Raw genomic sequence first — 14,945 nt, forward strand, 5'->3', positions numbered from 1 at the left:
TACTCTGTTCCAGTTTCTTTCCCTACCAAAAAGAATTGGACCTCATAAATGACAGGCTGTGTAAGTACAATTCTCCATCACCATGGGAAAAAGGCTGATTATAACCCCTTGTGAAGTGCCTGGTTGCCAGAGTAAGACACAGCAAGCTTAAATACTCCTTGAAAAGGTCTTCACACACACAACAGAAGTGGGGGGAAGCAGAAGTTTCTCTAAAGGCTGTGTCCAGACAGGCTCCAGCTTGAGTGCACTCATTCCCTACGTATTTTTAATTCCTAGTGAGGGTCATTTTTTTGTCACGTGAGGCTATGAAGTTCTGCCTGGAACTCCCCAGAGTCCAGGTCTGAATGCCGAGGCATGGCAGTCCTCCTCCACTCACCAGTGTCTCTAACTGAGGGAATGAATGAGCTGCGTACTCACTTCCCCATGATGAAAAATAGGAGAAGAGGGAAGGAAGAGCGCCTGTGCCTTGCCTAGGTGCTCTGCACTCTCAGTGCTCTGGCTGGCGTGGGCTGTGACCTCGTCCCAGGCCGTGTAGGGTGCTGGTCCCAGGCCATGTAGGGTGCTGGGTGACACACCACACCATACCACAGTGCTTGGGGTTTCCCCTTGCCTGGTCGTGCCTCTCCCGGCTTGTAGCCCCAGGATGATTCCGATCGCATCCTCTCCCTCTGTCCCCCACCCCTCTATAAATAACTCCTGCTGGGCTGACCTGCCAGATTACCCCGGCAGAGCAGATCCCCTGACCCAGGCCGCCTGCAGTGGAAAGTCTGAATGCAAAAAATACCATAATAAAAATAGTGCAGCTGGGCAGCCCTGCCAGCAGGTCCTAGCGCCGGGGCCCAGTGACTCCCAGTGCCGCACTGACCCTCAGGCACCTCACCTAGGCCATGTGGGACATGGAAAGCTTTCCCCACCTGCTTTAATACCCCTTATCTGTTTTATTTTTTAATTTATTTTTTTTTTCTCTGTCTCTTTTTTTAACTGTCAGAGAGAAACACATTTTATTTCTGCTATTCTGTTGTGGAACAGCTAGTTCCCTTCCCAGTGATGCTTTTAATTTCAGCTTGTCTTTCTGATCAGCAAATGTGAAAGAAATAGAGATAATGATTTAATATCCTAAATGTAAAAATAGTAATGAGACAACAATCAAGCAAGGACTTTCTGTTTCAAAAAGAGGCAAGAATCTCGCTGCCTCTGAAGTACTACATTAGGTTGCAGCTCATGTCTACCTTGAGCAGAAGACTTTCCCTGAAGGGACAGATTCTCCTCAGTTGTGCTTTGAAGCCACTGTAATTTAAAGAGATGCTTGTAATTATTTATTTACGCATATAATTAATATGGTGTTATTTCTGGTAGTTGTACATGCAAAGTCTGAATATTTGGTGGTTAAAAGCAGCAGTAGATACCAGGATGTTTATTTGACCATTTCTGTGCCTTCTGCTTTGGAGTGTCCATGTTGCAGTCTCCTGGCCTATGGTGCCCACGGGACCATGGCCTCCTTGGGATGTTGTGCTGGGGTGACCTGGGCTCACAGCCAGACACCCAAAAAGCCACTTGCCTGCTGCCTCCATCGTCCAGTGAGAAGGGGGAGAAAGTAGGAAGAACAAGAGTGAGAAAGCTCTTGGTCAAGATAAAGGCTGGGAGATCACTCACTGATTACCGTTGTGGGCAAAACAGACTTGTGGAAATTAATTTATTATCAGTTTATATAAACACTTAATTACTAGTTCAGATATTGGGGAACGGAAACAAACAAACAAAAAAAGATGCAAATGTTAAAACACTTAGAGAAAACACCTCTCCTCCCCCATTCCCCATCTCACCTTCCCTCCAGACTCCTCTCCCCCCCTTGTTACTCCTGCAGGTTTCACTCAGTCCATTCAGTGAGGCAGTGAGAGGTGCATGGGAGGTTTGTGGTCATAACATGGTGGTTTCTTACTGCTGCTCCTTCCTTCCTACTCTTTCCCTTAGCTCCAGCACATCTTCCACAGGCTGCAGTCCCTTCAGGAATATCCACTCTGCCATGGAGCACCTCAGCCTCCTCTGACCTTGGTATTCACGCTGCTGTTTCTTTCTTTTTGATGAGGTGGTGGCCACCTCATCTGTAACATCAACTTGGGAAAGTATGTTCACTCCAAATACCAAAGTGACCAAAGTGGCAGCATTTTCCATGGTTGTCTCCTCCCCTTACTGTCCATCTTACTTGATCCTCAAATTAAGATGGGATGAACTGAATCCAGCTGTCCATCAGTTCCTTTTCACCATATGTGTCATTGCAGTGGAACCATTACAGCATCTGCTGCTTTGTGTATTGCACAGTTTATAATTTTCTCTTTGTTAGTGTTACTGTTGTTGCCAGCATAAGGTAGTTTTCGGCTTGTTGTCCTGTAATGAAAAGAGGCTGAAAAACGGAACTGCCAGAGCTACATTGGAGTGATGATGTTTATTTTTTGTTGATTCAAGCCCTGCCCCTCTTCACAAAGAATATGTTTCCCACAACAGTAAGCATTCTGTGGGATCCCAGTTTTTGCCTATGCGTTAAATATATGCCTATTGCCTTTTTAAAATTGTTTTGTTTTTTTAAGAGAAGACACAAACTGAGGAAATTTTCAAATCTTTTCCTCATAGAATGGTGCACAGCTCCTATAAACTTGTGGGAAAGAAGACTGTCAGGTTGCATCATTGCAGGTGCTCCTGCAAGCTACTGCTCGTTCTGAATTTCAAGGCTTATCTTTTCTCAGAAAATAATAATTTTTTATATTGAACATTTAAGTCATCTTCACCCAATCTTCAGAGGAAAGGAAGTGAAGGTAGATACAAGTATCTTTCTTCAGGAATGCATCAGACTGCGTTTATTCCAATTCATGTTTCATAGATAAGAGAGAGTTCAAGATTGATTCTCAGTGGATGGTGCTCTTGCTTTGGGACCGGCTGCTCAGTGATTGTCTGTTTTTCCTTTCCTCTGTTCCTCAAAGCTGCAACACTCAGTTCTGCAATGCATAGGACCTAGAGTTTTAAAAGCTAATGTCCTGATAGTTTTGATACCAAAAGGATCTAACTTAGCAATCATTTAATAGTAGGAGCAGTCGCCCAGATTGGCATCACTCTTCACCTCAGATTGCTCCTAGTTTCAAGCCAACCTTTACTGTAGCTACAGTAATAATGAATGTTACTTGGGGGTATCTCAGACTCAGGCAGCATTTCTAGGAAGTAAGACTTTCATTTTTTCCCTTTCTGCCCCTGAATGAAGCAGTAAAAAAAAAATAAATCACTTGCTCCTTGCAGTTCCTGCTCAGCCATTTTAAAGGTGTAAGTTTAAGTAATTCATACTGAATGAAGACAAGGCTGGAAAAGAAGTATCAAATGATGGCTGAATGTGCTTAGAAGTTATTAAAAATTCTCCTTTTCCTTACAAAGCAAGAATATACGGAATAGTGTTGCTAGTGGACTGGAAAGGCTAGGAACCCAGGTGGTTTTGATTTGCTTTTGCCTCATCATAGATAGGATTATTATGTGACTCCTGTAGATTTCCAAAGAAAATGTGAATGGGAGGAGAAATGGTATGTGTTCTAGGGATGACATTAAACTGAATAGTCCTAGCCATAAATACAGTAGAATGTTTCTCTTTAGACAAAATAATTCACCAGATTGTTATTGATTCAGTGATTTAGATGGAAGTTTTTATTCCCTAAATCATTTATCTTTGATTCTATATTAAAGCCATAGCCCAAAGCTTACACCAATGTAAGTTCCTTGTTAATCCACTTAACCTTGAGTTTTCAGTTTCAGTTTATTGTTTTGTAATTTAGACAATAACAAATAATTTAATCCCTAGTCATCTATTTGGTCATTTCTGTCAAGATGCTGTGGTAATTTCAGAAAACATCCTCCTCTTTCTGTATTTTCCCCACAATGAAGCAAAATGTTCAAAGGTGAACGTGTTTCTGAACAACGTGGCATCCCATTGAAAAATGACTGAGTCACCTCTACATTTATACATAGTAGGCTATCGACCTGTGAGACATTGTGTGATTCCATTTTCATCTTTGGGAAGAGGACAAATAAGTATCCAGCTACACTGAACAGATGATATTTTGCTTTGACTCTAAACCACGTCCTTCCTTTGATTAATGCTGCTGCTCTTATGCTTGGTCCAAGAGTCAATATCTTTCTATTCACAACTTGGAAAAAAGTCAGTAGTGTAAAGTTAACATTGCACATTAAAATCTAAAATTGTAGTTTCTTCAAAACAGAGGTTTATAGTGTGAGAATAACTTATACATTTTAGAGAAAAAATGAATAAGAAATACATGGAACATAAGGAGGCCAATGCTTTGAAGAAGATTCCTGCCATCTCTCTACCTTGTGTCCCAGCTTAGTGTCCAATTAAAATCAGTTCATTGAAAACTTATGATTTAAGTAGGTTAAGTAATTGTATAACGAGCAACAGGCATGGTAGATACATCACATACTGGTCTGCTTCAAGTTCAGAAGTCTGAACCTACTGATCGAATATTAATAGAAAAAAAAAAGAAAAAAAAGAGGTGTGTCTACTAATGAGGTCTAGTAGTCTTTTTCGGGATGGGGTTTCTGGTAGGTTTTCTATACAGGCAGTGATTAATCACTGAATGTGAGCCACAGGGCAGGCAGGGTTTCTTTTTGCCCTTTTTTAGTTTTGCAGGCTTGATAACTGCTTTCAGGAGAAAGTATTCCTCTAACAGTATCCCTCTACACCCTGATTTTTTTTTTTTTTTTTTTTTTTTTTTTTTTTCCCCCCAGAAACTTTTTATTGGCACAATTTAGGCCATTTAGATTTTTTTCTTTTCTCATGGCTTCCATTTTTGCTTTCTGGTGCTAACGGATCTTGTGCACCTGCTTATTGAATTCTCAGCAAAACAAGAACCTGAAAGCAGTATTGTCAGCTTCTTTACTGCCATTGAATCATGATTTTCAGCAAGGTTATGGCTTTCCATTGCTGCTCTACTTGCTTAGCAAGACACTATGCAGTGAACATGTGGGTATCTAGGCATTAAGGTGGTCTCTGTGTGTGTTCAGAAAAACAACATGCCATTGTTTAAACCTTCACATGGGTAATCTCTGCAAGCTCTAGGAACTTGAAAATGAATAAATCCCAAAGCATAAATTCAGCTTTAGTTAAAGATTAATTTTGCTGCTGCCTGCTGAGGTAAGCTGAATGGATATTTGTGTTTTGGTATTGAGAAATACTAGATAATGCTAACCATACCCCGGTTCTTAAAATGAATATCTTCCGCTTTAGTTTTTAGAAATTTTTGATATCTTCCATATGTTTACTGAATCTTGCTTTGGTTGTGTGGCATGGCAACATCACACATCTTTGCCACCAGCTGTTATTAATAAAGAAGTGAGAGATTGGAACTGTGGTTTGCCGTAAGCTCAGCTATTTCTTAATTTTAATATTCTTGAAAATTCAACAGTTCCATTGTAAGCACGGGAAACATCCATTGTAGTTGCAAGTTTATATCAGTGAAATTTATAAACTATTGTAAGTATGTGCAATATATAAATATGTACCACAAAGTGGAATTGTTATTCGGCAGGACTTCTTTTGAAAAATGAAGGGATTCAAAGGCATTACTATTGTCGAGGCGATACTACTGTTCTCTAGTAGTGATAAATACCCCTAAGTTTTCTTTCTTCTAATTCATATTTTGAAGCAGGATCAGTACTGAATTTATATGATGGCTAAATGGTGTGTCTAATTCATATTTTAAATGAGGCAGATGACAGTTATTTGTATCATGCTAGATATGTGGAATGAAAAAAAAATCCTTTCTTTTCCACCTCCTCTGCTTTCCATGAGAATGTGTAATCATGTGTACTCGAGAACCAAGGACAGTATTTTGCATGTGAATACTTTTCTGATTTCTAAATCAAGTCTTCTCAGGGAAACCAATTATTATATTATTTATGTAGATTTATTTTAGTATCAAACAGGTGCATTTTTAAGTCCACTATGTTGCCCCTATAAAACACAGGAGCCTCGCCCCACCCCTCCCGCCCCCGAAAATATATGAAATGGGAATAAACTCCTCTGAGCTACAGCTCTGCTGGCTGTAGTGCTTATGTCTGAGTGACGAATTTATTTCCACCTCCATCAAAGCTTTCAGAAAGGGAAGAATGAGTTGTGAAAGAGATAGTGCACCAGGAGCTAGCTTTCTTTTGAAATGTAAGGCTGTAACTTTGACACCACTGGCAGCATGGTGGTCATCAGTTTTCCTGAATAAAAACTCAGATTTGGATCTGTGAGTGCCTGAGTTCAAGCAAGACAAGGGTGGGTTTGTCTAAGGAGCCTTCAGTCATGTTGTTTTCACTGCACTGCAGGCATACTACAAAGGAGAAGCTTGGCAGACACCAGTGCAGGGTATCAAGCACACAGATACTGGAACACCGTTGTTATGTTTGGATTTGTCTCAGTAAACTTACCCCTGTATCTTTCTTGCACTGAAGCTGGAGCAGCACCAGATCTGTGCTGTCACAGAGCAGGGTGAGACATACTGGAATGTCACCTTGTCTTTTCTGAGCTTCTCATGCACATCTCACAGATTTCTCAATTCCAAAGTTGTCTCAGTGGCTGAAAAGCTGCTGAAATTATATGTCAGGAATAAAGAATCCCAAAGTTGTGCTCCAGAAATGAAAGAAAAAATACCACATCAATTTTGTTTATCAGTGATGTCTGGTGATGCCCAGTTTGGATTTTTACCATGCTGTCTCATGCTGAGTTAATAACAGCTTCAAAGGTCTCCTGAAGAACAGAAGTGACCCGTGGGTCTCTGTGGTAGTCTGAAGTGCAAACAATCACCTTACTTCACACATTATGTCTTCTGTAAGAACGATCTCTGACACACAATCATCTCTCCTTACTTTAAGTGAAAATGTAAGTTGGGGAGGTTAAAGGTGCTTCAGGTTTTTGCTTCAGCCAAAAGAATCCATCTGGATTTAGCATCTAGCATCAACTAAACATTTCTTTTGGAAGGACGTTCCCAGCTTTATATGACAGCTCTTTTACTTAAATAGTCTGTCTTTCAGATTGGTGTGATGACTCAGTATGTTTATATTCCAGTGGTTAGCAGAAGGGTAAGTCAGAGTATTTTGTTTCATGGATGGGAAAGGAGGCCTGATCATCTCAATGAACTCTGAATGAATTATGTCAGCAATTTGTAATTTGTCTGAGGATATGGCATTTCCTGGGAGAAGTTACAGGATTGCAGTGAACTTGAACTACCGAAAAAACTGATGCAATTCATTGTGCAAGTAACAATTCATGTAACAACAACATGCTTCTGATGTTTGCTGCCTTGCTGTATGACAAAGATTGTTTGTTTGTGTGTGTCCTTATTTTTTTTTCTTCCCTAAACCACACCATTTCCTTTTAGAATAACTATGACACTTTTGTTCTTAAATTAGTGGTGTGCTCTCAAATCTGAGTATTGTGTTTGCAAAGTTGCTTAATAGCCAATTTCTGTTGCTTCCTTAATATCCATTCTTTAGTTGGTCCATTTCAGCTTGGCACTCTGATTCCTCTAACATTTTCAATGAAAGATTATGCAAAACCAGTGACTTTTGTTCTCAGTGAATTTTTGCCCGTTCCTGTTTTTAGCGTGTGACTTTTCCTCTTCCTTTAGATGATTTATCTTACAGTTTCTACTTGTTACATTGACCATTAGAGCCTGGCATTACATTTTTTTTTGGCTGGAATAGCTGTCAAACTCTTGCTGACTCCCAAATTTTCATGTGAACAGGACAGAAATGATACAAAAATGTAGAATACCTGCCGCTTCTGATAGTCACTCCCAGGCATTTGAATATTGTGAGTAGGTCAAAAGAGGATCTAAGAATGAGTAAGTTTATATTTATTTTTATATGCTGTCTTGTATTTAATCACTGACACTTCACATGTTTAGTCTTCGCTCTGTAACAGTGAGAATTAGAACCACATTCCCTTGCATGGAAAGGAAAGCTGTCATCATGGGCACAGTCATGTGAGTCCCATATCTAGAGCTTTAAGACGAGCATCATGAGAGTTGATAACATCACAAAAGGTGACAGCAGTGCACTGGAATAGGAACAGTATCAAAGATATGTAAAGAACTGCAGATAGTTCATGTCTGGAAAATATGTTAGATTATGAAAACTATGTGCTATCCAGCTTGGATGGATTCCCCAATGGCACTGTGACTTTTACAAGGCCTCCTGTTTACTGTCCCCTAGTGACATTCTGCATGTTATAGTTGTACTCCTTTCTTGTCTTCTTTCCACTGCTTTCCAGTAATACTGCGTAGTATTTTGGTGCATGGATTGCTCAAGATATTTTGATGTTTGGGACCCAGCAGCTGTCTTCCATGTTTCTTTGTAGAGACCCAGCATGCTCTATCAGACAATACTGACCACAGCTTGTTAGCCCTAGTGATATTTCCTTACAGGGAGATCATTTTTTAGGGTTGTGATGAGAACAGCAGGACATATTTTTGTCACACGCTTACACCACGATTAAGGTTGTTTTATAGACTAATAGCTTAGATAATTTTTGTGTCTAAAAGGAAAATTGCATGCTACCACAGGCTTTTCATCCATAAATGTTAATGTAATTTGTGATTTCTGGGCCTTAATATCACAGGAATGTTATTGAAATGACACCCATAAGATTTTTTATTTTATTTTTTATTTTTTTCCCCACAACTTGCAGAAGACAAGCTGTGAATTTTGGTCCAATGAATTGTTAGTCTTTCCTCAGTCAGACAGGACTGTATTTTTTTCCCCCATCTGTTTTTTGCCTCTGTGGATTCAGAAAATCAAGTGTGAGCAGTCTGATACAGCAGTCCTAAATAAGACTAGGATTTTCTTAAAAATCTGAACTGAAATTACCTCAGAGTTATTTCATCATGGTGTATTTCCTTTATTGAAATCAATACTTACAGAACAGCATTTGGGTATTAGTAGCAGTTAATGGTGTTTCACCAGAGACAGAATGTTTGGCTGTCAGAAAAAATTATCTGATCTTTTTAAGCACCCAGTATTCTGACCGTTTAATACAAAAACTGATCGTATTAAAAGCAAATGACCTGTTGCCTCAAAAACCAGACACTGACCTTTCCTACCTACAGTGTACACAGCATTTAACTGAAAAAAAATCTTTTTCAAATCAAGTTTTCTAACATCAGTGGTAGGAAGGGAACTTGTACCAGTATTTTTCAGGAACTGAGGATATGTTTTGGTCCAATACTGTGCTAATCTATTCTATGCCCAAACCTCTAGTATTTGGGATTGTTTTATTTCTGTCTGTCCTCAAGGATTCTGCTTTTAAGTCTTCTTGCCCTTCCTTTGGAAAGAGATAAAAATGTGTATCTAGAAAATACCTTAGTTTTGTGCACTTAGAGAATGACTCAGAATATAGACTACCGAGGGAATTGAGGGAGACATTCTTTTCTTGGAGACCTAAAGTGGGCCAAATGAATAAGCATGTAGCACAAAATGAATAAGCATGTTTCCTTCTACAGTCCCATTTTTCTCTGACAGTTCTGTTATTTATGACTAGTTTTAGATTCATAGCCCCTTAGAGATATATACTCTTTTGAAGTCTTTCTCTGATGGGGATCGCAAGTTTCAATTTTTTAATGAAATTAGAAGCGTGCCCTTCTTTTCTGCCTTCTTACTGATCTAAAAATGGGCTAGCAGGAAGATACAATGTGCTAGGCTAGAAGAACTGGGAGGACAAATCATGTCCGAAGTTTTTGCAGACACCATTGGCATACTATAGCACTTAAAAGTGGTGCATGTATTCTTTTTGTATTGTAATATTTGATGGCAAGAGGAAAAGAAACAGTATCAGGGAATATGTAAAAGTTGGTATAACGTATTTATATTTATATCTAGCACTCTTCATTAAGTTCGCATTGATGACATAGGAGCCATTAACTTTTTTTTTTTTCTTTTTTTCATATTCACCACAGAAATTGATGGAAAAAAAAGCTCATGTAGATGTTCAAGTGATGGAAAATTAACATTTATTAAGGCTATGCTTGCCGAGTCACCGATGATGATTTTAAATAGGTTTTGTGTTTTTCATGATATCTTTTCCTGTAGAAGGGAAAAATACAACATGCTGTTTAGTTGCCTGTAAATATTTACTTTGCTGTTTTACAAAACAAGCAATTCAGGGTGTTTAGAGAAGGATGTCTTTCTCAATCTAACATTCTTTTCTTGAGCAGTCACTGGAAGCAAATTTGTATACAACAGACTCCTTTTAAATCTTTGGTAGTAAGTTGCCAATGCAAAGATTGGGATTTTTTTGTTACTTTTAGGTGTTGATGAGAAAGAAAATTTTTGAGGTCCTCCTTTAGTATAAACATTGGATTAAAGTATCTGCTATCCATAATGCCAACAGACTCAAAAATTTCCTCATAGAAACTGGAACATAAAAGCAAGATATTTCAGAAGCTTACTGGTTTGTGTAGTGATGGTCCTGCTCCACATTACCTGGTGCAACACAACCATGTTCTTTTTCACAGAATATCACGACTTCAAGGGATAGTGTGCTCTGATTCATGAGGAGTCTATGTTCCGATGCTTGTGGTAATCTACTGTCTACTGAGTTGTAGATCTAATTTTTGGGCTGAACAGGGGATTGAACTCAACAGCACCATTTCCTGAGGGAGCACTGTAACCACTGTAGTGTCAGAAAAGGCAATTTTCTCTCTCTCTCTCTCTTTTTTTTTTTTTTTTGGCCGTGCTTTCAAGTTACAGCAGCTGTGTTTTGGGAGAGCTGTGTTCATAACAGATCTGTGTTATTCCTGTGCTACCTGCACTCAGACCTCCCAAAGGGATCTAATATAGGCTGGGCAAACCAAGGTTATGGGATTCAGTGAAGGTGGCTGCTAAGCTGCTATGCTCCAACATGACCAGAAGCAAAAGTTTAGGCAGACTTTGAGGACTTCAATATGAAAATGTAAGCAAATGTGGGCTTCAAGATGTCATGTCATCAAGTAAGGATTGTCTGTTACTTGGAGTTAGGTTACTGAAACTCACCCACTTTTTTTTTTTTTTTTTTGTGTGTGTGTGTGTGTGTGTGAGTGTGTGTGTGTGTGCGTGCGCCTGGGTATTTGAAGTGTTAATTGTAAGTGAAGGTGGAAACTTATCTGATATATCACAAAGTCTTGAATTGCAGCATTTGCCACTTCTGAATAAGGTGTGAAGAAAAAATACTTGTGACAACCAGTTGGCTCTCTCAGCATTTTTTATATTTTGCTTATGGTGGAAAATGGTGCTGCTCTGATTACAGACCTTGCCAACTCTCCCAGGCTGTACTTTATGGGCATGCAGAGCTACTCTGAGCTGGCTCTTTCAAATATTCAGAGAATGCTACCATCTTTAAGCTGGCCATCAGTTTACATCCTGCTTGCTAGACAAGCCCAGTAGTAGGACAGCGTTGAGACTGAATCACCATGATAGAAGGCACAGTGGTTATGAAGTGAGATACTGCTCATATCTCACACCATGCTGGCACCATACCTGTTTTCAGTGCTGCCTAGTCTTTAAACAGTACAAATTTTCATAGTCAAGGGAGTAAAATAGGCAGTGAGATTAGGCAGGGATAAATCTAGTCTCTAGTTCCTTAAGAAGTAGTCCAGTTTTCATTCATGCTAGTCACTCTGGTAACCTATTCCTCAGAGAAAAACACTTAGAACAGAACCAATCAAAGGGTTAACATGCAGAGACTGCCATGTTAAGATCCCTTGATGATCTTCAGAAAGAGTCTGTCAGCGTAATGGATGTATTTACACTCTTGTGTCCTGTCCTGATCAACTTCAATGTGATTGATTTTCCTGATGAAGAGGCTAAACTGTTATTTGTAGGCTTTAACTGAGTCATCCTTTTGGAAGACTTTGTCTGGAGTTAATTGTTCTATTTTGCCTTACTGTAGGGAAAATCTTAATTATTTTTAGTTAATTTTGATTAAAAAAGATTTAATAACTATCATTATTAACTTCATAATGACAGTTTCAATTTTGCTATTAAACATACATTTGGAATGTTGTTTTTGTTTTGTTTTTATTTAAAGAATATGGTATGTTTCTAATATATGAAATTATAGCCTTAATGGAGTTATGTTTTTAAATTATTATTTTTTTTTTTTTCCCCAAGACTACTGTATATATTTTGATTATTTTATTATATATACCTGTTTAGCCTCTGGCAGAAGTTTGTGCAACTCAACTGAAATCAGAAAATTAGTTTTCTTTATTAATCCATATTCCATTTGTAAAACAGAAAACATTACTTGTAAACACCACTGAATACTGTGATAAGTTATAGCTTTGTAAAGTACTTTGAAAATGAACATTATTGTAAATAATAAGTGGAATGCTCCTTATCACTGGTATTGTTACTTAAAACAAGAGTTATAATAATTTCTTGGTTCCTTTTTTTTTCTTTTTTTTTTTAAAAAAAAAAGAACATGGAGCTTTTTAAATAATTGGTAAATGATTATTTTTAATTAGAAAATAAGATTTATTTAGCCTTACTACTGAAGTGTATTGTGCACTTTACATTTTTGTTTGTTTTGTTTTTCAAATGCAATGCCTATCCAACTTCTAGTTCATCAGGTAAAAGGTTTATAAATTTCAGTGAAATTGTAGGTTTGTGGATGTTGGGTAAACTAAAATTAATGGTATGAGTGCCTTTTTGGTTGTCCACCAAAAAGGAAGATTATATACGACTTTTCAGTAAGAATCTAAAAACAATTTTGTAGCATACATTTAAATAATCTAGCTGTTTTGTGAAATGGGTAGGACTGTCCTTGAAAGCATAGGAATTACTAACTGATACTGGAATGATAAAACTGTGCTCTTTTATTTTTCAGGTCTTAGGAACAGATGAGGATAATATGGGGGATGGTTGCTCTCAAAAACTGGCTTCTGCCAAGTTCCTTCGACTTTTGCTCCTCATACTGATTCCATGCATCTGTGCCCTTATCCTTTTGCTGGTTATTCTGCTTACCTTTGTAGGTGAGTGCTAACAGAGTAAATTGGCCTGTTTTCAATTAATGCATTGCTATCTCAATTTTAGTCTCCTTTTCAAGTGCTAATGTGGACATGAAAGATGTATCTTAGCACATCTACCTAACAATCTATACTACCTAGTGAAATAATAATGTTTGTTTCAGAGAAATAAATATGATATTTTGATTTATATATTTAAAATATCTTTATGTAACAAATATATTTATGTAACTTTTTTTTTTTTTTTTTTTTTTTTTTCTGAATTTCTGAAGGTAATTTTTTGATGAGCTGACTACCTTGAATAGATAGCATATAGATGGTTTTCGGCAGTCATTTTACAACTATAAAATATATTTATGTTAGACATTCAGATAACTGTCAGTGGAATGGAATATTTGTACCTTTATGTCACACACTGATGTATAAGTCTGTTTTTTATTTTCAGGTGAAGGTTAATTTATAAGTATCCACAAATCTTTCTGAATAGTCTACAAAATATTACTGTTCAACTAAGGAAAATATGTTTCTTTCTACTAAGTATGAAATATATATCAATGTAAAACCCCAAGTATGCTTTGTGGAAACTTGATGCAGAAATATTAGAATTTGCAATGTCTTAGTCTGTTAACTCTGTGTCTGTTACAGAATTAAGGAGTTTATAATTTATTACCAACAAAACTTTAAGAAGCCTTCCTTTTGTTGCCACTACAGAGAAGCTGACATGTCTCGTCATTAAATCTTTTCAACTACAGCACGAGAAAGACAGTAACACTGGGTTAAAACATAATTAAAAAAAAAATTAAAAAAACAAACAAACAATTGTTTTGCTTTCAGTGCTGAGAGGCTGTGGCATTTTTACTTCAGCTCTTGGTAAAAAAAAATATTTTCTTGTTGTGCTTCCTTAAGTAATTCAGGAGCACATCTTTAACAATTGCAGTACTGTGTTTGTATATTTATATGTATATATAAATCTATATTTCCCTTTAAAACCCCCACCTAACATACCATACAACCAAACAGTTAGCAAGCACAGGAAGGAACCAAACATGTTTCATTAACACCTTCACTTCTGTCAAAAACAAGACAACTTAAATCTGTTTTCTCAATTCAGTCTGTAAAGTATTTGCAATAATATGTTATAGACCTGTTCTTTTCATTTAACTTAGGTTAGGCAAGTCAAAATAACAAAGCTAATGAATGCTATGATTGACAACTGAGTCTTGGGTTGTATCTTTAAATTGAGAACAGGCTGAAGTGGACTAAGACTAGTAAATCCGGCAATTAGGAAATATGATGCCATTCAATTTACTTTCCTTATGTTTATCATTCCATTTGTATCCTTCATATCCTCTGTCCTAGATTTTCATTCTTTGGTGAGAAAGCAGATAAAAAGCAGGTGTATTTGTCAGATCTACTCATTCCCCTCCTCCGAGGCATGTATCGACATAATACTCATTAAAATATATGAAATCCTCTGGGGAAATGGGACTTGTTCTGATCCTACTTACACAGCAAAAATCAGGACTATTCCTATTAGGTCAATGTAATTACTGTGGGGTGAAGAATAAGGCTTGGTGTTATTACCCATGTCTAAAATAGGCACAGCTCCCTTAAGCATATCTTAAATTTTCATGATTACAATTTACTATTCACTTTCAGTTTTCAGCTTCTTCTTTTATGTGTATTGATAGCCTAGAAACAAATATATTTGATGTCAGTAATTAAATGAACAAATTCTATGAACGTCTTTAAAATGTGTGTAAAATAATGTATTCTGTTCTATTTATTGAGAATACATTATATCCAGAATAGTAGTTCATATTCACTTCAGATCAGTAATGAATTAATGCTGTTAACACTCTGATATTGGTATGATGATTTACCATGTAAGAAATAAGTTGATGGTCC

The 14,945-nt window shown here is 37.4% G+C and overlaps 1 protein-coding gene across 1 annotated transcript in view; it reads left to right on the forward strand.

Moving 5' to 3' along the window:
* Nucleotides 1-14,945, forward strand: part of CORIN (corin, serine peptidase) — a gene marked incomplete at both ends in the record, with an annotated part of 129,314 nt that overhangs the window by 2,840 nt on the left and 111,529 nt on the right. Inside the window, one exon of the mRNA XM_084286071.1 lies at nt 12,899-13,043. Within this exon, the coding sequence (XP_084142197.1) occupies nt 12,899-13,043 (145 nt within the window). The remainder of the gene's footprint in view (nt 1-12,898; nt 13,044-14,945) is intronic.

Source organism: Netta rufina (assembly GCF_964035555.1).
Source record: "Netta rufina genome assembly, chromosome: 4".
NCBI lineage: Eukaryota > Metazoa > Chordata > Aves > Anseriformes > Anatidae > Netta > Netta rufina.